This window comes from Cladophialophora psammophila (genome assembly GCF_000585535.1).
Source record: "Cladophialophora psammophila CBS 110553 chromosome Unknown aczJe-supercont1.1, whole genome shotgun sequence".
NCBI classification, from domain to species: domain Eukaryota; kingdom Fungi; phylum Ascomycota; class Eurotiomycetes; order Chaetothyriales; family Herpotrichiellaceae; genus Cladophialophora; species Cladophialophora psammophila.
In genome coordinates this window covers 2,683,738-2,707,885 of record NW_006912922.1, presented here as the reverse complement: position 1 = coordinate 2,707,885, position 24,148 = coordinate 2,683,738, and the positions used below count along the sequence as shown (strand labels likewise).

At 52.5% G+C, this 24,148-nt stretch overlaps 7 protein-coding genes across 7 annotated transcripts; 3 read left to right on the top strand and 4 right to left on the bottom strand.

Annotated features, from left to right (window-relative positions):
* Positions 1 to 1,111: 1,111 nt before the first annotated feature.
* Positions 1,112 to 2,097, top strand: A1O5_00931 (uncharacterized protein; the record flags this gene model as incomplete). The annotated part of the gene is made up of 5 exons (XM_007741550.1): positions 1,112 to 1,258; positions 1,329 to 1,484; positions 1,517 to 1,846; positions 1,907 to 1,955; positions 2,018 to 2,097. The coding sequence occupies 5 exons, from the start codon at positions 1,112 to 1,114 to the stop codon at positions 2,095 to 2,097; spliced, it is 762 nt and encodes a 253-aa protein (XP_007739740.1).
* Positions 2,098 to 4,803: 2,706 nt separating this feature from the next.
* A1O5_00930 (uncharacterized protein) lies at positions 4,804 to 8,064 on the bottom strand (the record flags this gene model as incomplete). The annotated part of the gene is made up of 2 exons (XM_007741549.1): positions 4,804 to 5,249; positions 5,382 to 8,064. The coding sequence occupies 2 exons, from the start codon at positions 8,062 to 8,064 to the stop codon at positions 4,804 to 4,806; spliced, it is 3,129 nt and encodes a 1,042-aa protein (XP_007739739.1).
* A 666-nt stretch (positions 8,065 to 8,730) lies between these two features.
* Positions 8,731 to 9,795, bottom strand: A1O5_00929 (uncharacterized protein; the record flags this gene model as incomplete). The annotated part of the gene is made up of 2 exons (XM_007741548.1): positions 8,731 to 8,779; positions 8,831 to 9,795. The coding sequence occupies 2 exons, from the start codon at positions 9,793 to 9,795 to the stop codon at positions 8,731 to 8,733; spliced, it is 1,014 nt and encodes a 337-aa protein (XP_007739738.1).
* A 1,869-nt stretch (positions 9,796 to 11,664) lies between these two features.
* Positions 11,665 to 12,957, bottom strand: A1O5_00928 (uncharacterized protein; the record flags this gene model as incomplete). Its single annotated transcript, XM_007741547.1, has 1 exon — positions 11,665 to 12,957. The coding sequence occupies one exon, from the start codon at positions 12,955 to 12,957 to the stop codon at positions 11,665 to 11,667; it is 1,293 nt and encodes a 430-aa protein (XP_007739737.1).
* An 873-nt stretch (positions 12,958 to 13,830) lies between these two features.
* A1O5_00927 (uncharacterized protein) lies at positions 13,831 to 15,315 on the top strand (the record flags this gene model as incomplete). The annotated part of the gene is made up of 1 exon (XM_007741546.1): positions 13,831 to 15,315. One exon carries the CDS (start codon positions 13,831 to 13,833, stop codon positions 15,313 to 15,315), a length of 1,485 nt encoding a protein of 494 aa, XP_007739736.1.
* A 1,570-nt stretch (positions 15,316 to 16,885) lies between these two features.
* A1O5_00926 (uncharacterized protein) lies at positions 16,886 to 22,538 on the bottom strand (the record flags this gene model as incomplete). Its single annotated transcript, XM_007741545.1, has 4 exons — positions 16,886 to 19,548; positions 20,138 to 22,271; positions 22,361 to 22,427; positions 22,492 to 22,538. The coding sequence occupies 4 exons, from the start codon at positions 22,536 to 22,538 to the stop codon at positions 16,886 to 16,888; spliced, it is 4,911 nt and encodes a 1,636-aa protein (XP_007739735.1).
* Positions 22,539 to 23,000: 462 nt separating this feature from the next.
* Positions 23,001 to 23,956, top strand: A1O5_00925 (NADH-ubiquinone oxidoreductase 30.4 kDa subunit, mitochondrial; the record flags this gene model as incomplete). The annotated part of the gene is made up of 2 exons (XM_007741544.1): positions 23,001 to 23,205; positions 23,256 to 23,956. 2 exons carry the CDS (start codon positions 23,001 to 23,003, stop codon positions 23,954 to 23,956), a joined length of 906 nt encoding a protein of 301 aa, XP_007739734.1.
* Positions 23,957 to 24,148: the final 192 nt, after the last annotated feature.

Genomic DNA, 24,148 nt, shown 5'->3' with positions numbered 1-24,148 from the left:
CGCATGGGCTCCAAATATCTTGGTTGTGCTCCTGAGTTCCTGTCGCCGCCAAAACGCTGTGACCAGGTTGTTAATACAGTTGCGAGAGTCTGAGGGCCCCATCAAGATTGGGGTTGCGAGGAATGACAGGCTCGGTGCGGCTGAAAGCCACCAAAGCGGACATCTCACGGCGAGGTTGCTGATTCGCAGTATCTTGAGCATTCGCGGAAATACTATCATCCGCACCCGAGCAGGGTATGTATTTCATCTTATGTCCATTCGAGCAAGACATGGCACCTGGTATCCGGTGTAGGGAGTGCCATTTTCGGAGTTGGCAAAGTTGGCATTGCACTCGAGGCACTTGTAGAAAATCTGATTTTCTCAAAGATGCATCTGAAAGGTCAGTTCCGGGGGACACTGGGCCTAGCCATATTAGGTTAGGCAGTGAGCCTCTTGGCACTGCGGCAAACCTTGGCATCTATTGCGCCTACCAACGAGTCAAGTACCAAGTACAGGTACTATTCCGCGAGCAGGATAAATTGAAGCCTCTTTTGTCACAGAACTTCTCTTCCTTTTCAATCAACCAATCAATCAACTTATGGTCCCAGATTGGCTCAACAGGGCAGTCTCCAAACAAATCCCCTAATCGCCCGTTGTGGCAGAGCTTCCAAGTTCGTCCTTGGAAAGAATGCCGTGGAAGAATGAGAGGTGAGGTCTATCGAAGACCGTCAAAAATCACTTCAAAGAGAACGTCGCATAATGTAAGTCAAAGTCCTTCATCATATGGATTGTCGCTGTCTGAGCTGACGATTCTGGCCTCTAAGGATGGATAAGCCTCGATCACCAGACCAGCCAATTCCGTCGCTGAGCAATCGATCCTGATGACTCTTGCGTAATGCGCAACACATCGCCTGTCAAACTTTGTACTCGATGTAATGCTTGACATTACTATTCTTGCAAATGTCAAAAGAGTGACTGGGCCTGCCACAAACTTCTTTGCGAAGATATGTCAAGCCAGGCTCCTCGACCATGTCCAGCCCATAAATGTGCAATCATCTTTCCCGAGAAGGAAGCCAACCCTTTACTTGCCTGGGTGTTGTGTGGCCTCAAAACTTCCTCGGTGGGGGAGGCGATGGATGGCAAGAGGAATAAGAAACCGTTGACATTCATCCTCTCCTCGGAACGGACGATCCTCCCATTGGCACTGCCTACATTCAGCGGTATCCGAGACGTGGTAGGAATCAAGGCTCCTGGGAGGCAGTCTGGGGATCCAAGAGGGGTAATCAAGCTTCTTAGGCTTTCGAGAAGCCTTCTCGATAGATGGCTCTACTATTAATCGTAAAATCCAGAACTCAATCAAGTTATCCGGGACAGTCCCAGTCCCTCACCGTTGGTGCGGCCATGTTGTTGCAATGCAGGGGGTCTCGAATCAGCTCTACGAGGACACTAATTTGGTGGATTTCCGGCACATCATCGACTACTTTGCGCTGTACAACAGCTCCGAAGTACGGGAGATCGCTGACCCTCTGGACCCCAGCCTACAGGCACGGCAATCCGCGGCGTCAACATCTGCTGCTACGGTGAAATCAAGCTCCACCGAACGCAGCTGTACGTCCGAGTTGAAATGCCAGAGACGCAACCCATCCGCCGTGTGTTCCAGAAGGAGACATCTCCCCCATCTCGAAGCTTCTTGGATGCCTCCTCAGAGCAACCGGGACGTAGCATTCCTGATGATGGAGATGGATACTGGACGCGATTGTGGGGATGGGCGCCTATGTACTGGAATATGGATATCGGCAGAGTATTGGTCGTTCGAGCAGATAACCGTGATCTCTACGTTGATGAGTTGAGGCTGATAGGTTATTTTGTACGGCAGAAACTTCACTCAATATCCGAGGGCACTTTGGGAGCGACTGATACTTTGCAGACGAGAGATGGAGTTCTAAACTTCACTAATCGCGAGAACATAGAAAAATGTAAGCGCGAGATGGACCTGGATGGCCAAGGTTTTCAGTTTCTGCCTTTGAACGCGGTACAGGGGGGGATATTGGCTCTAAGCCACCATTGGCCTCTCGCCGCAGTGGTGAGAAACTCAGCGCCCAATTCGACAGGCCATGAGTGCCATAGGGGCAGAGCATTTGACTTCTGCTGGCCAGCTTGGAGGGGTTGGAGCATCCTGGGGATGAAAGCACCCGAGACGGGAGCTCAAGCACGGTGTCAAATTCAGTATCGTATCGATGACAACGCTCGCGCAATGGGTCGACATTGCGCCGAATCCGATAGTTTTTCGACAAACTCATAGACATGTTCGTGGTGTTGGAATGAATCTGCGGAATGTGGATAAGCAATGAGGGCTGTTGCACTAGCCTCATTAGGCCTATGGTAAACAGTCTTGGCACGCCAAGCTGCCGCCTATTTGAACCCTCCTTGTCACTCTAGATAATAGACTTCTCAATCAACCAACTTTTTATGGGGCCCCTTTTGGTTCAACAAGGACAAAACTCCATTACCGCTTTTGCGTGTCTGTATTCCCAGGGTCCCGTTTTTGAGAAGTCGGAACTACAAGCCAGCGATGTCAACGACTTTAGTTTTGTCGTCAATGTTGCTGCTGCGCATCCTCGCGACCTTGATGACCCCGTTGCTAGTATCACCCAGAGCCAGGCCAGTGGCTTGACTTTATTCCATCAGGAATGAAGACTGACCTCAGTCATGACTCTTCCCCAAAACCTCACATTTTGTCGCATCTATCCATAAACCCTTCCTGAGACTGCTCAGCCTCGCCATCAACAGTGATGCTTCTGCCGCACTCGAGTATGTTTACCTAGATTGTTTGACCACGAATGTGTATCCAAACAATCATATCACTCAGGGGTTCCTCTCATTTTCCTAGAAGACAGACGCTCACTTCAAACGCAGAGCACGACCTTGCAAACAGGTCTTTCCTCTCTTCAAATGGTGCAAATATCCGCTCTCTCTCTTCCCCGAACCCTTGCATTCATTCATTCACTCCTCCGTCCACTCTGGATATCATTCATTCTATACCATCTTGCATTTCAACGAGTATATACGAATACAGCAACTTCCAAACCAAAGGAACACTCTTTTGAACAAGACCTACGAGAACGACTTCATTTAAGGACTTTCTTCAAAGAGATTCCCCCTCTCTAACTATCTCCCGCCTCCTCCTCTTCCGTCTCATCCGCTCACCCGTCCATTATATCCGACCCATCCTCCTCCATAATTATATACAACCCAGGGAGCCAATTCCCCCCCTGCCTCCCATCCCCATAAGTGGGACAAAGAGAAAAGAGAGCGAAAGGGGGACGAACACAACGAAAAAATGACGACCAATAATCCTCCTCCAGAAAGGGGGAGAGATCCACCACCCAAGCCTCCTCCACCGCCCCCGGCGGGCTTCGTTCGCTGCTCCACGATAGGCTGCACCGGAATAGGAATGCCCGGGTCGAGGTGTCCAATTTGCCAGTGGTTGTTAAGACAATCTTAAGGATTTCTGGCGGGAGCTCTGGGGTAGGGGCCTCGATCAGGCGGGAGGCTATACAGCGAGAGTACTTTTCTTTGTTTCTATAGGGAGGCCGGGGTAATTAACTTTGCTGTCCATATATTGTAACAGAGCACTTCAGGGTTTGGCGTGCACGTGCAACAACGCACAGAGGCCTGTCCAGCAGATCGGGAATCGAGAACGCGTTTCTGGTTGATACTGACAAGACAACACCACCAACACCACCCAGAGGGGCAGCGGCTAGGGCTACAAACACCTAGCACAGCGGGAGCATCGACGGACAGGACAGGACTGATAAAAAACACTCAGGAATTAGGTAGACGGCGCCAAAAACCATGGAATTCATGATGCTCTGCTCAATCTCTAATGAATGGCTCACTGCCAGCACTGTAAACTGTTCTGCACCCCCTTCTGCCAGCCCATTTAGGTTTGACATGTGACTAGACAACTTTTCCTCCCTGCCACCGCTCTACCAGCCCAGCACGGCCCATCACAGCACAGCCACCTTGCCTTGTTACAATATGTAGGGTTGTGTATATAGACGACGGAGGCAGCCTCCGGCGCACATATGAGTACATCCAAAGAGGTAGACAGCCAGATGGCAAGAACACAAATACATACACAGACAAAACACACAACCACACATGTCGACACAGATCATGACGGAGAGATACTTACCACCTGACTTGAGAAGACTGACCGTCATACACTTACACGTACACTTCCTCAGCTCTATGAAACAGTTTGGTATAGTATGGTCTAGAGCTCGACCTCAGCGAGGCCGAGGCTGGGGAATGCTATCTCTGTACCTATACCTCCCTCCCTCCCTCCCCTACCACCCCCACCCCCCTTCTTCTAATCCCCAACGAAAGCCAGAGAAGGGGAGAGAGAGAGAGAGAGGAAGTAACATCGCACCCTCCGAGAAAGAGGAGGGTAGCAGAGGACTCGAGAATACGTCGGGTGCAGGACAGTACCCAAGAGTACGTTATAGTAAGTAAAAACCCAGCTCGGCCTGGCTCAGCTTAATAACTCGGTCAACCAGTTGAAGATCAATTACAATATGGAGCTAGCTATGTAGCTGTTTTGGGACAGTATTACCGTACTGCTGCCCTCGTGTACCGCTGTGCGAGATATCTATATATATCTATATGGGATGGAGTGAAACTGACTTTGTATACTATCTTCTTCTTCTTCTTCTTTTTTTCTACTCTATCATCAGGTAGGTGGGTACCTACATATAGTATCTAGTCCCATCTCTGAAGTCTGATCTCATCCTCTATCGAAGGCATATGCAGGGATGATCATTACATGAACTCAATCTCCTGGTCATCCGGATCCGCCGCTCGCTCTTTACCCTTGCCCTTGTCCTTGTCCTTTGCTTCAGCCGCAGCCTCGCTTCCATTAACAGGTAGTCCCAAGGCTTCGATCTCGTCATAGTCATATCCCACTTCCTCGATCTTCCCAGTCCCGCTCGTGCTCCCGCCCCTCCTGTTCGTGTTCGAGTTGTCCCTTCTCGCCGTGAGACTTTGGGCGCCATCTCTCCGGACAACCCTCGCCCTCCCATCACTCCCCAGCCGCACCTCTAGTCCCAGCCTCTCCGTCGTCTCTCTCACAATCTCTGCATCCTCACCAGGTGGAGGCACAATTTCCCTTGCCTCGAGCGACGAAACAAGCGCTTGGTTTTCCGGGTTATTCTCCAACAGGAATTTGAGACACATCACCGCGTGTTCCTTGATGTACGGGTTGCACGCTACATAACCCCAAAACTGTCAGCAAAATAGAATGGTCAAAGGGCATGCAGGAAATTTTGTGTGGGACAAACCATTTCTCCGCATAACAATAACTATCCGCAGAGCAGAGAATGGAATGGTTAATCACGTACCATCGTAGGTTGTACAACTCAGGATCGTCTCCACCCCACCATACTCGCGGATCTGATTTTGCACCGTCGGGGACTTCCAGACCAGACTCGACAACACCAGCACAATGAGTTTCTTGAGATTCCGCCATTCGAAATCTGCAGGTTCCTCGGTCACAGTCGTTGCCGCGGGAGGAGCTTGTGCGGGGGGTGACGCTGAAGGTAGGTCATTTGGTGGTTGTGGGAGCGATTCGGTGATTGTTGAGGTGCCATTCTGTTGCGCAGGTTCCTGGGCCGAGAGGGCAGTATCATACGGTCTTTCGACGGCGACGTGAGCAGGAAGCGTTGATGCTTGCCCTGGAGGTCCCCTTCCGGTTGTACCCTGCGGTTCATTTCCATTCGTTGTCGCTTTCGTATTCCCGTTCGCACCTGTCGTCGTCGGAGGCATAGCCTGCGTCAACCCAACCTTTGCAATGCTTTGATCCAACTCCTTTATGAGCGTCACCAAATCATACACAATCTCCCACTGCACCAGGAGCTTCTTCCAATCATTATTCTCCGTCAACACCGCAAAAAATTCCAGAAACTGGTAGACGCCTTCGTACACTCGTTCCATGTCCCACAAGTTCAGTGGGAAATCCTCTGCTAGCGCGAGGCCGGCACGAATTTGACCCTGGAGATAGATGAGGGCACAGGTTTCAGGGATGATGTTGCCTCGAAAGACGATGAAAATGTAACGGACGGTGAGCACGTCCACGCGACTGAGCGGGGAGGGACTCAAGCGAGGCTTCTGCTGCTGTTGCGCTGCCGGCGGTTTTTCACCCGATCCATTCAGTTGCTGCTGCTGCGCGGTCGATGGAGGACTATACTTGGCGCGGAAGATGTGCGTGAGGATCTTGATAACGACAGCTTGCGCCGGAGAGATGATGTCCTTGGGCTGCCCAAAGTCGGCGTACGCGTGGGACATTAGCCCGTTTTTCAGGATGGCTTCCATGATCTGCACCATCATTTTGAAGTAGAATTCATCGTCCGGCAAATCCCACGCGGCGATGAAAATCAACAATTCCCGCAGAACGTTACGCCCTGCCTCTTGAGCTAGCAAAATATGGCAGCGAACCGCTTGCATATTTTTCAGCCCCTGCTGTTGCGCAGTGGTGCCATTCTTCGAACCAAAATTATCTACGATGCCTGCTTGGATGATCATGGGTAGTGCTTCGATTTCGGTCGGACCAAGGACAAGTGGGACATCGGTGAGGAGGCCGCGTTCTTGGTCCCCTGATCCGCGGTAATCATCGTCTTCCATACTGTCTCCAACGCTGATGAGGTCGTCCTCGTCCTCGTCTTCAAGTTCATATTCTTCGTCATCTTCATCGTCGGTGTCAACGTAAGGGTATATCGGGCCGTCGTACTCTCTCAGGGGCGGCGGGCGCATAACGGGCGACCGTGGCAACCGGGCCATGAGTTCGTCTTTGGCTTCTTTCAATGTCGCAGCTGCGGACTGAGCGGTTCGGGGCATGCTCAAGTCTTCTTCTGTCAGATCCTGGGCGGGTTCATTCAGGTCGCCATACGAACCGGGTTCTGGTAGATCGCTCCAGTGAGATTTGCCACCGGGTTTGTAGTAGCCATTGCCATGGGTTAGAGCCATGATCTTCTCAGCCACTTGCTTGACCTGCGCAGAATGAGCCTCACTGGTAGCGGCTTCTTCCTTGGTCTGTAACCAAGCACGCAGTTCAGCTCCCACTTTCAGCAGCACATCTGGGCTATCGTCCAGCTGATTCGCGTTCATACCCGACAGAGACTCCATGTCAGACCTGATCTTGTCCATGAGCACTTTTGCCCCCTTTTGAGTCTGTTCGTCGGGCTCCTTGTTGGTGCTCATCAGATCGAACAGAGCATGGACATCGTCGATGTTGTACCCGGGGTCATCTCCATCCGTTGCAAGCCGGCCCACTCGTCGCGGCAATCTCTCCACGGTTGACCTGATTCTGTCTTCTCTCGCAGCGTGATCTTTGCCTTCATCCTCGACGGTCCTCTGCTGCTCTTGTTGGCTGCTGGCCTGATCATCAGCCGCCTCACTCGCTTGGGACTGTCCGAATAGATCCAGCCACAGCACCAGTTTCCGCTGTTCGTTGTGCATGATAAAATTGTGCAGGAACTGCAGGCAGGTGATCAACAGCCTCTTAAACAGATTGACCACCTTTTGCCATTTCTCCTCGTTCCGAGGGTTTGACCCACCATCGAAGCCCCGAGCTGTGACCTTAACACAGTCATCGATGAGCCTCAGGATATGTTGGTCGAACCCTTTTTCAGCCGCGAGATTCTGCGCCTTTTTGGTGGTGGCAAGAAGATTGCGCGCGATTGTGCATAGGTCGTTGAGTCGTTCGATGTCCTTGACGAGATCCATGTAATTAACGGCAATGAGCTCGGCACCGGTGCCGCCAAAGCCGCCCTGTGAAGGGTTTCTGTAGGGGAAGCATCGTCGTTCGATGGCCGGGAGGGCGTATCTCAGCACCGCTGTCAAGCCCTCCCATATTCGGGGGTTGAATCCCAGCGCAGATCGGACATCGCTCTCTTGATGTGACTTGTAGAGAATTTGTTTACCCGCGATCAACAGGTGCTCCAATCTTTTCTCGTCGATCAACCCGGGGCTTTCGTAGTGAGTCTGAGTGCCGGTGAGGACGAGTTGTAAGAGTAACGAGGCGCTCATGCTGACAGCAGTCACTCATAGTCGTTGTTGTTGTTGTTGTAGCCGCAGAAGGTCGCGCAGGTAGATTTTTGGTGCGAATCTTGACGGAGGATCTGGTTTGGAACTCCGCAGTTTGCCTTTTCGGTGAAGGCAGTGCAGTGCGTGCAGCAGTGCGTGCAGGCCACCCGATCAGACAGGGATGTGCCGGTCGGAATAGTTGCCTGTTTGTCGGCAATTCAAAAGCTGCCGAGGTGACAGTTGGACATGGGCGAAATAACAATTTTTTTGCTCGACAAGTCGTATATTTCGCATCATCTATTAACAAGTCTTCCTGATTAGCTACCTATCAACGCCCAAAGGATGCTAGATTTGTGCTCTATATGACATCTGCTAGAGGACGCCCTTGTCTCAGAGGTATTTGCCACAGATTGTCGACCTGCCATAAAGCATCTTTTGACCTGACCCATGAGATCGAGCGATATCGTGGCCCATCAGCCCGGAACAGTGTACCTAGTACCATGGTGACTGCCTCTCTAACCCCCTCTTTGACGGTTGGCGTCTTCTTTCTTTCTTTCTTTCATTCTTCCATTCCTTGTTTCCCCTCCAAAACAACCACTTCCTGACGTTCCTGTCCAACATAACTCGACGATGCGGACTCTTTCCAACCATGGCTTCGGCCCGATCGACTCAGGCGGTGATCAACTTCAGGTAGTCGGCAACGATCAGGGTGATCATCCTATTCAACGTTAGCAGCCTGCGAAAGTTTCTCGCGAGGTTTGGGACTTACGCGTGCGGTGCAATTCTGACATAGTAGGTGCCGAATCCACGGTAAAATCGTAGCCAACCTTCATCACGGATAACCTTCTTCGCACAATCGAAGAGGCCGTTATAGGGAAGCTTGCCATCAGGACCCCTCTGTTGCTTCTGCAACCGCGTCTTGACGAAGTCAAACGGCAAACTGAAGAAGGATGCGAAGAAGCCGGCAATCGCAGATGCGCCGAATCGGTTCGTCGATTCCGAGATGTCGGGGAAATAATGCTTGATTTGAGCCTTGGATTCGGCAAAGAATGTGAGTTGACCAAAGTTGAGAGCCATGGCGCGGATGACGGTCGGGTACGCCCCGGCCCAGAGAGCAGTGATGCCCTCGGATTTGGCAATGCGAGTTAAAGCATCAAATACTGATCTATAATTTGCGCGGGCGTCTTTGGGCTTCAAGCCATCAGACTGCATGCGAATGAGTGCCAAATCGGCCGGGTTGCCGACCATGGCAGCCAATCCACCGGCTGCAAGGCCAGCAGCGCCTCGCTCGGCGAATGTGACCTTTGTGCCGTTCTGCTCAGCGCGTTCATGCAGCATGTTCTGGAAGGTGTCGAAGAAGCCCAGTCTTGCGGTGGTATACACGGCTTGTCTCAACAGACCAGCTGAGAGACCATTGTAAAGATCGAGCACCTTCCCTTGAGCAATGATGTCTCTTGTGATCCCCAAAGCCGTGGGCCTGGGGCCCGTCTTCACGCCCTCGCCCGCTAGCTGTAGGCGCACTTTGACCATGTCTATGGGCTGGATGCATGCCGTTGCAAACATGCCTGCGAGACCTCCATTGACAAAGGGGAGAGCGGCGCGCACGACAGGGAGGTGGAGGAAGTCATTTTTGGCCTGGACAGGGTTGTTGACGGCCTCGCTGGCTGCTTCTTCGACCTTTGTGGCGGCCGATCGAGCGCCTTCCTTGATCCGGTTGGCGGTGCTACTAGACATAATGCCACAAGGAGGAGAGGAGAGAGGTGAGATGAGGTGAGGTTAGCCCAGACAGAACCAGGCCGAGGAGAGCTCGTATCTTAGCTGGCGCATGCTCTATTAGCAATTGTCTCTACTTGTGGTCACGTCGCATTCCTAGGCTTGCCGTGTTCAAGGTTTGTTCTGGAAGAGGCGTTGTGGACAGAGAAAGGGGATGACTTACGACGGCCAGAGACAAACACCAGCAACTCAGTGGGAGTAGAGGCCGACTTGTCTCGTGTGGGTGACTGTGAAAGGCGGTCTATTGCCTATACTCGGAGCGGGGAAGGAGGAGGTAGGGCCTTGGTGCGGAGGCTTGGAGCTGGAGCTTGTCCTGTGAGACTCCAACGGGCAACGGCAATGAAGATGGGTTTGGGGGACTCAACGGCAGGCGACGAGAGTGATGTCGGTGACCGACAGTATATACAGGAAGATGCAATCCACAAGGGAAGGATATACGGGAAGGTGTGTTGGAGTAAGAATGAAGATCGAGGATGGCCCAGCTTGGTAGGTAGGAGAGAAGGGAGAAGTCGGTCGGAAGAGAGGTTGCCCACTCGAGAAGAGTAGCTCAGGGCTGGCCGTCTGTGAATGTGTGTGCGTGTGTGTGTGTGTGTGTGTGATATTCAAGGCACGAGGATTGGATGGTGAGCGTGGGCCGGGTTGCAGGTTGCGGGCTGCGGGATGATGGGCTTTGCGATACTCCGGACTCGGTAGCGATCAGATGGGATGGGCAGCACAATGGGCACGATGGGCATGACGGCCACGACGGGCAGTGGCATGGGATGGCCTGTAATGGGATGCACAGGGCACCAGATGCGGGGAAGCTTTTCTCAAGACACAGGCATGATGCACTGCCAGCAGCCAGCAGCCAGCAGCCAGCAACAGCCCACCAGCCATGGCATGTCATTGTCCGAGAGCCTTGTTTCTGTGTTGAACTGCACTCGCCTGACGCCTGACCTGGTCCCTGGTCCCCGTTGCACCGCTAACTACACCACCACCACCACCACCACCACCACCACCACCACCACTTCTCACCACCTCGTTCCCCCTCCCCAACCAATCGTACAAAACCGCTCGGATATTGCTTGCTGTCCCCCCTTCCTCTCACTGCGAGGCCGCCAAGTGGCGAACAACCCCCAACAGAAGACTACTCCCGGGAAGACTCGGATTATTTCCTTCTTCCTTGTCCACGTACGGACTCGTAAGTATCGGCCTATTGATGTCATTGTTGTGGCTCCCCACTTGGTTCCAACACCTCGGCCACCCTTGGGCCTTCGCCGCCTAACGTCTGCCCCTCGCCCTGCTGAAAGTCGCCTAGCCGGTCCCCCCAATGCAAATCTGGGGAAGGCTAATAATTAAGCCTACCCACTGTTACTGTACAAGTAGACGCCTGGGTCAACGCCTGCGGGCACTCTTTTCGCCAGCACCCGTCTCAGTGCCTGACTCGACACTGGATACCTGACTGCCCCGACACACACCAACACAGGGCAAACTATTCCCATTATCCAGGATATCAATCATAACCTCAGCCTCAGCCTCAGCCTTGTCTCACCATACGATCACGCTTCATGATAAATTGTCGGTGCTTGGACAACTACAACTTCCGCCCCTTACCCTACCCTAGGGGCTAGCTCATTTTCCGACATTTTCCGAGCAGCTTCCGGCCGCCCATCCATTCTACTACGACTGGCATCCGGCCTTGCTCCCGAAAGCTGTGGTCCAGACCTCTCCCAGTGCCTTTGAATATCACTGGCTCTAGCCGGACACCATCCCGGATAGGCCAACTTTCGGATCCTATCCTATCCCAGCCCGAGCAAAATGCGCCATTTATCGCTGGACGCCGAGGAACGGTCAGGCCTTGGGCTTGTCCTTGCGCTTCAGCAAGGCTTTGACGTTGAAAGGTTTCTTGATCTCCTTGATCCTCCGTAGTAAGTCTTTCATTTTCTTCTCGCGTTGCTCTGGCGTCGTCGATTCGCTGCTCGTTGCGCCCAGTACCGTCTCCGAGGTTGCAGTTGAACGCGATCCGTTTGATGCTTTCTTCTGCTTATTGTCCTTGGTGATTGCTTGATACACTAGCACCCAACCTGCCACTCGCTCTTTCTTCGGCAAAATTTCCTCCCCCGAAGTCGTTGTTCTGGCGTGCCCCGTTTGGAGCTCCGTATCTTGAGCCTCGGCCGACCTCCACGGACAATATTCCAGATGATTGTCTATGGCGTCCAATTTCTCAATCGCAGGTGATTCGCCGCGATACAACCAGAGACCCAGTGACCGGAAACAGTGATGGCATTCAATGACATCCTCACATTTCCTCTGCCAGCCACAGACCGCCAGTCTAAGGGCGTCGATGTGAGGTTTTTCTTGCCCACTGAGACGAAATTGTTCCAACTCTTGAGGATCCACCAAAGGAGTTGGGGGTAGAGGCTCGATTCGGGGTATTTCGTCAGAGTGGCTGCTAAGACTGTCGTAGCGAGTTTTCAGAGCCGACAGGGCCAAGGTTGTGTTCAGGAGCCCTTCGATGCGCTGAATTGATGAATCACAGCCTCGCTTTCGCCAGAGACAACTTTCTGCGTGCGCTGTGACGATCATGTCCTGGTATTTTTTGACAATGCTGCCATAGATCTCGGACGAGATAGTGAAGCTGTCTTCCTCGTCCGCCGCAGCTGCTTCCTCATCTGCACCCTCGCCGCCGTGCCTTTCTGATAATTTGAGCAACTCCTTGTCTAGATTTAGGTCAACATACAACCTCTCCTTGCAAACACCACATGCTACGGTGTCTGTGTCGACACAAGTCCAACCTCTTTTCGCCCACGCGGCAGCATTGACGGGGTCTGTGGATGGGATATGCCACTGAGTGACATGTCGGAATGTCTCCAATCGCTGGAGAAAAGCAGCTCGGCTTGATGGGAGATAGTGTCCGCTCAGCGCGATTGGCGTCGAGGTATGCGTTGTTGCTGTTTTGGACGGGGGAGTGATGCGGCGTCTCTTGGAGGAATCGGAAGCGGCATATAGAGAAAGTGAGGTGGTGGAGGCGTTGATCGAGGAGTGCGAGGGCGAGGGGGGAGCAGAGGCGGCACTGGCACTGTCGGTCAGAGCCTCGAGGATGCGATCGAACTTGCGCTTCTTTGTCTCGATCGCATACGACATTGTTGGGAGGGGTGTGTCTCTAACTACCTACCTGGTACTCGGTAGGTAAACAGCGTTCGTGACAGACGCAGTTCAGTGCGCGGGATGAACAGTGAAGGATGGTCGATTCCACATTCAGAACAATAAACATGCGCTAGCCACATTCGGCTAGTCACTTTGATATGGCGGGACGACGCTTCACTTCTTCACTCTCCCCACCGACACGACATACATACACTTGACAAAGGATGGTGTTCCTGTTTTCACACAGAGACCACACTATGTGCTATGTACCTAGGTAGCTATGCACTCGGTTCGTGTGATGGCTGGGGATTGCCACTGGGGCAAGTGCAGACCTGGTCGTTGCTGCAGTGCTGCCATCATGGACTGCCTCACCCAGGTCACCATCCCCCTCAATCCACATGTACAGCGCAAACAACCCAGTCGTGAACGTTCGATATCCCGTGAATGATCCCTACAGAGTGATGAATAATGTCTCCTGCACACTAGAGACAAAAACTTGTCACTTACGGCTGGTCCTGCTGCCTCACCTGCGACAGACCTGTGGTCAAAATCATCCGTTGTGCCTTACAGGTTTCTTTCCTCTCACCACTGAGTCGCGCTGTTCTCACACTGACACCCACTCCATGCTCCATGGTCCATGCTTCGTGCCTCGTGTCCTTCAAGATTTCCATTCTTAGGACCTCGAGTTGTCTTCTCTCGAGATTGGTTTTGCGATGTTTGATTCTTTGAAGTGTCTCCAGGTCAAGCCATTCGTAATGAGCTCTCCACTATCAGAATTGAGCTGGCTGTCCAGCAGCGAATTGAATGAGCTTGGATCCATGATTGATGTTCAGGCAAATTTGCCAGTCTGGTAGGCGTGTTGCCAGCCCAATGCCATATAGCAACACTTCTAACAACAGCAGGCAAAACAACTGGACGCCCATCAATCCGCCATCCGAGCCCGTCGCGGCAGCTCTTCCTTCTCCATCATCATCTCAATCGGACATCGATGATAGTGAAGGACCCTCTCCATTTGCAAGTCATCTCCGAGAGGAAATCCTCGGCTCAGCCGGGCGCATAAAGGAACGTCTAAGGGCAGCTAAGAAGCGAAAAGTCCCGACACCACCTTCATCAGCACGCAAGAAGCGGCTTGCAACCTCCAGTTCTGCATACGCCCAACACAGTGTAATGCTACCAGAAGAGAAGCGGAACCTCTCTGCAAAGGCTTTTGGAGCCGCCGAATTGTCGAGCCCTCTTCGATTCGAGACCAATGAGAGTCTCCTGCCGATCGGCTTGAACAAGCTCAACATCGCTGCAGCAGGGTATAAACGGACATCTTCAGAGGCGTTTCATGCCGAGACTGAGGACCTTCCGGTAAAGAAGGCACTAGTCATGAGAAGGGCTGCGAAGAGCGCCCTTCCTGTCGCCGCCGACGCTTCCAGCAAGCACAACCAAGATGAAGACCTCTTCAATGACGACAGCATTGACATTGATACCTTTCTTGAAGCCGAAAAGGTACTGGCTGCAAAGCCGACACATCCATATCCAAATACCACCCCAGCCCGACGGCCAGAACCTTACAAGTCCCCTGAAAAGGCATCCTCAGCTATGAAAGCCATTCCGACGACCTGGACACCCAAAGCACCAATGAAGCCGTTCGTTCGGCCCTTCCTTCCTCCTCCCCCTTCATCAGTCGCCACATCATCCACAGGACCGCTCGCAGTGTTCTCTACTCTGCACCCCCTCCCGATCTGCTTTCGTATCGCCGAGGCCCGCCGCTATGTCTCTTTCACCTTCTCCTCGTTAAGACCAACAGCTCCAGCCCAGACCGAGGCGAACAACAAGACCAGCAGCAATCCCATGTTTCTGGGTCTCGAAATCTACGCCATCTTGCACTCTACTCAAGACACCGGAGCGATTCGAACAGTGACACTCGCGGATATGTTCTTTCCAGACCGGCCGCCCTATCTCACCGGTGCTCTTGTTCCTCAAGCGACGTCGACCTTGATGAGACCCGCCCCTTCTCCGGGATCGTTGCCAAACGTCGGCAGCGTCGTGCGCGCCACTGTGCGGATCTCTCAACAATCCACCTTCGACGCAGTGGCCGCTGTGACAACAAACGCGCTCGTGTCGTCGTCATCGTCAAGTCCTGGCGTGAACAAAACTTTCCTTCCAGCGGCAGCGGCGGGGAAATACAACGTCACCTTCCTGAGGATCAATCCATCCGACTGGAACGAGATCCAGCGCGTGAAAACAATCCTTGAGCAAGCTTCTTCAGCTATGGCGCCCGCTCAGTCCGTCCCTTTGAAGCAATCTACGACCGGCAGCGACAACGGCCAGATGACAGAAAGTGCTAGAAGGAAGACGGTGGTTTGATTCTTCTTGAAGATTCAGCAGCGAGAATGTGAGGATGTGAGAAAGCGCAACCTCGTAAGGCTGGAGAATCCGTCTCCGTGATGGAGAGAATTAGAGAATTCATTTTGCGTGGCAAGTGTTGTCGTCGACCTCGACTAGGGTGCGGTGGGACGGGACGGGACGGGACAGATGTGCTGATGTCTTATTATGAGAATTGACTGCTGTGCAACAAAGGAAGAATGAAGGAGTGTATGGTGCGCAATGTCTACGGAGTAAGTAGGACAATCGATGCAGACAAGTGTGATTTTGAGCTCGAGTTCGACACAGAGCAGAGTGAGTATAGACAATCAGGGGACAGATGCAAAGGGCCTTATTGTGCAGAAAGGGGATTTGATTTGATGAATTGCAGGAGAGCGAATGAACGTCCATATGATATTCTCAGTAGCAATACCATACCATACCCTGGACACGGATTGAATAACGTGCAGAAGCCACGCAATGCTCGCTCTTCAATGGAAGCAATGAAGTCGAGAATAACCATGGTATCCGCACCAACACCAATACTAATAATACCCATACCCATGCGTATACCCATCCATCATGCAGCAATTCCACGTCTCCCTAAACTCCATCATCATCGCCATTATCATAAAGGATTATTCAGGTATCCCTCAATCTTCAAGCCGTTCTGAAACTGCAAAAACCGGAGCAAGCCGTCGTACCAGTTGATCGCCCAGTCCCAAAGGTCGGTTCTCCGTTGCGTAGTGTGGTAGTGCTCGCGCGTCAAGATGCCCTTTTGGCCCAACTCGTACCTGACATGTAAGAGTTCTCGCATGAAGATGAGGGCAATTTTTTCCTTGCGATTCACCTGCCTCAGCCTGGCTTTAGGACTACCAACCCCGAAAGATCCGAGGAGATGCCAGAGTTCGCGTGGTGGGTGGGGGGCGTCGGGCGGAGCCGGTGATGGAAGCAGGCTCTTCCTGCTTTCCCACGGTCGGGGGACTTTCTTGGTGACGATGAGCCAATCTCGCATTCTCCTCCTGGGTTCAACTTCAGTTCTGAAGTCTGCAACGTCGATGCCATCCAAGGCTGCGGCAGCAGCAGCAACGTGTTGAACAAGGCGATCCGATCCACGTAATGCGACCACCGGGGCAGTGTCACGTAGTTGTGGGTCGCGATAGCGCCAATCCCACTCCTCAACTACGAAGATCTTTCTCCGAAGAACCTGACAATCAAAGAAGGCAGCGTTCCTCAGAATTAAAATCATCTCCCTTTCTCGGTCAGTCAAGGTTGTTCTGCTCTGTGCAGAACCGTTCAATAGATGGTTAACCTGAAGGTTGTCGGTGATCATGGGACCATCATACCACATAGACTTGGTTGGGCCATCTGGATCGGTGTCGAAGAAGTCGAGGAAGCGCGGTGGTAACGGCTCTAGCTGGGGCAATTCGAACTCGAATTCCCCGAATGATTCCAATTGCAGCTTGTCGGTGGTCGCTTTTGCTTTCCCTTTGTCTTTTGCTTTGCCCTTTGCTTTCCCTTTTCTTGAGGAAGTTTCCGGGGCTGCTGCGGCCGGGGATACCGAAGGAATCTCCTAGCCCTTCACACCCAACGACCCGATGAGGCCATCTCTCCACCGTCCGATATCCTTTGCTTTCTTGTTCCAAAGTTTCTCGGCTTTCTCCATCTCCTTGCGGGCGACCTCGAGTGCCTTTTGTGACTCTTGGACGCGTTTTTGCAGTGCATCGGCATCGAGAAGGCGAACGTTGACATTATCTGCCGTTGTTGCATTTGTTGCGGTCGCAGTGGCCAACAACATGGGAGGATTCTTATCTGCGTTTTGGGGAGCCGTGCTCGGACCAACAGCGACACGATTTTCCTGTTGAGAAGGATCCTCTGGACCGATCGGTGGACCTCTCGAAGGCAAGCGAAGAGCATTCGTTCTCGAATGCGGGCCCAGGCCGGGAAGAGAGTTAATCCGTCCGCCGGAGCCGACTCTGGCCGCATGATGAGAATCTCGAGGTGAAAGATCCCAACCCCCGGGCATATTCACCTGGCTGTCGGCCTCAAAGCCTTCCTCGCCTTCGTCATCCAAGCCTTCTCCCTCGGCAAACTCCTCTTCACCTTCTCCGTCGCTATCGCCGATCTCACCATCAATCTCGCCGTCTTCATCATCGAATGGCTCAAACTCGTCGTCTTCGGCCATCTCGCCATCCTCGCCCATAATCCATACCACGCCGTGGCGCTCACCCCGTCTGGCAAGCCTCTCCATCCCACCTCCGAGGTTCGTGTAATCATCGGCTTCGAGCACACCTAATCCGGCCATTGTGCCTATATCTCCAAATTCCTCAAAATATATCTGTCGTCTTTCCTCAAGCTCGAGGAGTTTTTCACCCTCGTCAGCGCTGAGATGCCTCAAGACCCACCCATTAGGCGTCACCAAACATCTCTTCAATAGATCATCTTTTCGCTCCCCTGCGTCAGCAACACTCACAGCATTGCCATCCTTCAATGCTTGCTTCTCTTTGAGTGGAAGGTAGATATAGCCAAACGCATCGTTGGCACTATATCCGTTCCCGTCCAGGTACTCTTGACCGCGTCGGGAATCTGGCGGTAATTTGTACGCGGCAGAGTTGAAAGACGGCGGGTTCAGCCACGGATGATCTCTAGAAAGGTCGCCCGTTTGGATGAGTGAGGAGAAAATCTTAGGCATGGATGAAATATGCTCGTTGAGAAGTTTTTGCATGGCTGCGTGTGTCGAGGGACCGTCACTGGCCGCAGCCATCTTCTCGGCTTCGTTTAACAGGTCACGCATCGTGTACGTACCCTTGGCCTCTTCGACTTTTGGCGCAGGCTCTTCCTTTGGTGTTGCCGTTCGAAGGGTGTCTGGTTTCTGAGGCTGACTTGCAGATTTTTCGGGCTGCTTCGAAGCGGGAATTGCGGCTTTGTCCTTCTCCTCTGTCTTCTTGAGCTCCAGCTTGTCCCCAGAAGTTCCAACGTCGTGTTTCTGGACTGTTTCCTGTGACTTTGTGCTGGCACCTTCTGCCTTAACCTTCGCTTTCTCGTCGCCACTAGCTGCCGTAGTACTCTCCACCCACTGTTTCTTCTGTTTCTTTTGCCGAGCAATGACAGGAGCAACCTCTTCCACAACTGGTGTAGTGGCAGCACTTGCGACGGTGTCACTGGTCTCAGTTGTCTTCTTAGCCTTCTCTCGTCTTTCTTTCTTTAGCTGAGCTTTGCTCTTGGCTCGCTCCGGAGCAGAACCAACGATACTTGGTGGAGGAGAGCTGGCGCGAGAAGCGTCGTGAGAAGGGCGCTCTGACATTGCTGGCGTTGATGGCCTACTAAACTGAGCCGAAGAGAGAGATGGTCGTCTGGACCCTTTCTTGATGGTTGAAATGGGAGGCACAGCGCTCGATTTCTCGGTCGTTGCCGATGCAGGAGTCTGCTCTAGCGTTTTCGTGACCAAACCAGTCGTTACGCGGAGCGTCCTCGGTCGAGGCATCGACGTCTTGGATGTCTCCGATGTAGTGGTAGTGACAGGAGTGATCGGTCGGGGGCTCATTGTCCCTGGTGTGCCAACGACTGCCGAATCCAGAATCGGTGTTGCAGACTTGTCCATACCAGTAGTGTTGGCGGATGGTAGCGGCGGGTTGGTTGGGGCATCCGAGGCGGTTCCTTGAGGTAATTCTATCTTCCCAGGTTTGACTGCCGGGGCTTTCCCTTTGCCCCGAGGGTCATCAGCCTTCGAAAGAGTGCGAGCTTCATCTTTCTTTTCAGTCTTCTCTTCAGCCTTTCCCCCTATATCCGGCTTCTTCTCAGCCTCAGGCTTTTGGCGGATCGGCTTCGATTTAGGAGAGCCTAAACTAATCTCAGACACTCCACTGCTAGGCTTCTTGCCCAAGATAGGTGCTTCGTCAGCTGGCGTGACCTTGCAGTCTTCTTTCAGTGACTCGGAGGCCTTCGATTTTGGAGTCGACGCGCGATGGCCTATCGGTACGATTGGCACAGCTGGAGCGATGGGTAAAGAACTGGTCGACGTGCTTCGTTGTCCAATTACCTGGGCAGGCAGCGGAGGAGACACTTGCCTATTGGGAACCGGATGTCCATGACTGAGTTCAAAACCTGGAGGGATTTTCGGTGTTGATGATCGCAGACCCGAGCTGTAGTGACTCTGAAAGGACGAGACGCGGGAATGCAAAGGTGGAGGCTGTGTATCTGAGCGAGTCGGCAGAGGCGGGAAATTCTTCTCGTCCACTGCAATGACATAGTTAGCGAAGAATCCAGGCAACAGATAAAACCAGAAAGAAGACAGTCAGAACCGTCAGACAGCACAGCGGCGGGTACATGATATGGGCTCAAAGGTACAGGCAAAGACAATCAGGCTTTTTGCATCATCAGATCCCTCAGCGCAGGTTTTACTGTCTCTAGAACATTGCACCTAAAATGAATTGTAAGAAATTGTTTTCTGATCTGCCTGACCTTTTTGTAACATGGTCAGGGAAGGGCACTAACATACATAACAGAGCCGTGAAAATGGGACGATTGATGCTGCTGAAGGAAAAGCCTGATGCCGATAGATTGATTTTTCGATGCGTCCCACGTTCGCCCGGGACCATGACTGTGACCATGCCGTTACTCCACTAAGCTTTCGCCATTCAGCTACTGACTTATGCATTGCTCGCTGATCCGAATAGGTAGGCCTCGTACCGCCAACGCCAAACAAGACCCATCATAAAAAAAGAGAAGAAAAAGAAAGGGGTATTGAAATATTGTGGTCGGAATGTCGTCGATCACCATCGATTGTACCCGCCGCCGCCGTATAGGTTCGATTGCTGGTACCCACCTTGATTACCCCCAAACAGCCCCTGCCCTGTCGTATTGCCCTGGTGGACTCTCGCTGACGCAATACTCGGGTCTGCAAGATGCTCTACACCACCTCCTGAAGAGGAAGTGTTAGCGTGTCTGTGCTTCTTGCCCTTTTTCCTTTGCTTGACAAGCCCAGGATCTTGGTATGTCTGATACTGAGCGTAGAGCGGGTTGAGGACGCCAGGGGCAGGGGCTGACAGTGGGGGTGACCGAAGGGGGTTATTTTGCAAGGAAAGGAGCAACTCACGCTTAGACATTTCATGACCTTGATTCGTTCCACTCCGATTCCTCGAATAGGCTTCCGCGTTGATGTCTTTAGAAGTTCCAAAACCAGGGTTGGTGAAATTCTGGCCATGAGCGAACATTCCACCACCACTGACCGGAGGAGTCCCCGCAGTTGGCAAGCCGGGAGGAGGTCCTTGGACTCCACTAGAGTAGAAGCTCTGCTGCTGTCCTTGGAAGCGACTGGCGGTGCCGGCCTTAGTATCATTGTTGAAGTATCTGGAACCGTGGCGTTGGTGACTGCTAATCTGTTCGTATTGGGCTTGGCTGTACTGTGGTCCTCGTCTATCAAAGTCTGACATCTCGAAAGCAGTGTTCTGGGTACTTGGTTGACCAAGACCAGGCGCTTGTGGTAGATTGCTGGCGCTGAGAAGAGCCAGCTGTTGTCGTTGTTGAGGTGTCAAGCTGCGAGAATTCAAACTCATTGACGAAAATTGGTCGTTCAGGGACTGCGACGGACGTCCAATTGCCCCCCGTGCTGAAGAATCTCTCGGATCGTCTTCTGGTTCACCACCCAGGGCGAGGCTTCCCGCAACGACATTGTCTTCATCCAAGGTCTCTTCCGCAGCTGAAGTGGCCTGAGCTTCCAGTTTGGCTTTTGCTTCGGCCTCTAGCTTTGCGCGCTCGGCTTCTTCCCTCTCTCGCATGGCGCGGCGTTTGGCACCACCATAAGGATCGATGAAACAGGGCATGTCATCTACTGCAGAGCGAGCTTCTGGGCTGAGACATGAGTCGTCGTAAATGAATCGGTAACTCCGAGATACAACTCGCAGGACATCCTCGTATTGTTTTTGTATCGGGTCCAGCGGTTGTGGTTTTGGTTTCGGTTTAGAAACTGTCTGGTCTGGTCTGGATGCCGTCTTCGCAGGAGCGGTCGAGCTAGATGTCTGGCTGACAGGTGCCTCCTTGGGTTTGTGTTCGTCTGGCTTCTGGGCAGTGAGTGAAGCATGGGTCGTTTGGGGACTAGGAGTAGCCCTGCTGTTGGTTTGGCTGGCACGTCTCGTCCGCGCGACAGAAGCATTTGCAGTTGCCCAGCTTGCAGTAGAGGGCAGGGCAGAACCATCCTGCGAGTTCTTCCTGCTGTTGTCATTGTCCTTGCTCCCTTGTCGAGCCATTGGCTGAGTGATTGCGGTTTGGACGGCCGACTGAGGTCGAGGTGGAGGGTTCATTTGCGCCATCTGAGCTGACACGGCAGGTCGAGTAGAGAGTTTTGCGCCATGCGGTTCGTTTTGCAACGAGCTGTGCTGACCATCTTCGCCTGACTCATGCAGAAAGCTACAATTTTTGTTGGTGCACGTTTCACCCCGCAAATAGGCAGAGCAGTACTTGGTGGTGCCAAATTGGGCCCGTAGAACGCGATCGCCGTTGAGAGAACCATCCACAGTATTGATGCAGAGGGCGGCGTCTTCTTTGCGAGCGTACGTGACGTATACGCCAATTCCTTGGTTTGCTGCTCCTGGTTTGGCCTTGCTGACTACGATCTTCTCAATTTCGCCGTACTGGCCGAAATATTCTGGACCACGGAGAGTCTGGAGCAGAGCCTGTTCATCTTTGATCTGCGGTATGAGGCCAATAACATAAACAAGGTTTTGTTGTTTGACGCGCACTCCAGCGAGATTGCGACGTGATGAATTCTCCACCTCACGCTTCTCTGTCTCCTTTCGTTTCGCAGCGGCTTGCTTTTTATTCTTGTTTAGTTGGTCGAGTTTGAATTCCTCAGCTGTTGGGATCTTGTACTGAATGGTCTTCTCATCGTAGGGTCTTCGACAGTTCGGGCAGGTACTCTTTTCATAAGTAGTCTTAAGACTGTTGAAGCAGAACTGACAAATCTGTCGCGGTCGTTAGTATGGATCAGAACACGAGCAGGGGAGGAAAAGCATAGAAGATCCAGGAAGTGAGGGCGGGATTTGAGACATACCTGGTAGCCACAAGGACAGGGTCTGAAGTTCTTGTCGGATAGGTCAAACTCTTCGATACAAAGTGGGCTGTTTGTCACGTAATCAGCGTTCCAGTCCGGCGTTGCGATAAATCGATTGCGGGTGAACTCACCAAGTCTCCTCGTCATCGTCGATGACGGTGTCCTGCGACCTGCTCATAATGGCAGAGGTGATAATATAGATGTGAAGTGTTCCACCTCTTTCAACGCCTGCACCGGTGAGTAAAGGTGTAAAGTGTTCTCCATGCACTATGGGGTTTCAATATCCAGTCTGGCGTATAATAGTCGTCTGGTGCAAGACCAGGCTGTTGAAGAACTAGTTCTAAGAGGTGTTGTGGATCAGGACGAATGGCTGGAGTGAGGCAAAAGGGTGCATTCAAAGTGAAGCGAAATGAAATACGCATCGAAAGCCACGGAGGGAAGGCGAAAGGCGAAGGTTGCGTTGAAGACTCGCGACTGCGGCAAAGTCATGGCACTAGCCCTGATATAGCCTAGTGGCCAAGCTCCAGTCTTGGCATGGCGAAGAGCTCCGTCATTACGACCATGGACAGTCCTGCATCCTCTCAATGAGATAGATACTGTCAGATCAAGGACCGTTTTTCCGAGGTCTGAGACCTGCGCAATGTCGTCGACAAAGACAATGTTGCGCCTCGCCAGCAAGAGGCCCCTTGGAGCAGCTTCACAGGCCAAGGGATGCGCTCAGCGCGCGACCCTTTCTCAATCGACCAGGAGTTATGCCGCCGACAGTCGGAAGGACAAGACCTCATCAGACATGAGAACAGCTGGGCCTGATCTCCTCTCAGAGTTGCGAAAGGCCCCTCGTCCACGTGAGTATGGCATAGAAGAGGATCAGAACGAATCGCTGACGCCGGGAAAGCCATGGGCAAGCTCTCAGCACCCATCGTCAACGATGCCGACAAATATGCAGACAAAGCTCTGCCCCTCCACCAATACGGCCAATACCTCATGTCCTGCCTACCCAAATATATCCAGCAATTCTCAGTATGGAAGGACGAGCTTTGCATTTATATTTGTCCCACCGGCGTCATCCCTGTGTTCACTTTTCTCAAATACCACACCGCGGCAGAATATACCATGGTTGCAGATATCACTGCGGTAGATTTTCCCACCAAGAATTATCGATTTGAAGTGGTGTACAACCTGCTCAGTGTGCGACACAACTCCAGAATACGAGTCAAGACATACGCGGATGAGGCGACCCCTGTGCCCTCAATTACCTCACTCTACGATGGCGCAAACTGGTATGAGAGGGAAGTGTATGATATGTTTGGAGTATTCTTCACCGGACACCCTGATCTACGCCGGATCATGACCGACTACGGCTTTGATGGCCATCCGCTGCGCAAGGATTTCCCCTTGACTGGGTACACCGAAATCAGATATGATGAGGAGAAGAAGCGAATTGTGGTGGAGCCCCTGGAGATGACACAAGCGTTCCGAAACTTTGAAGGTGGTACAAGTGCTTGGGAACAGGTTGGTGTTGGCTCGGACAGAAAACCAGCTGAGTTCAAACTGCCCACACCTAAACCTGAGGAGAAGAAGGAAGAGAAGAAATAGGCAATCTAGCATACCACTTGAAGTCTTCAGAGGCTCGGAGATTGGTGAGAAGAAAATACGGAGCGTCTAAGATGCTGTTGTACATATGGAGGACAATACATCAACATGGTCCGTCGCAGCCCGTTGTCCCGGGGGTTTCTTATTAATGCGCGAATTTCCTCAATACCACGAACCGTACGATCTGCCAGGGCA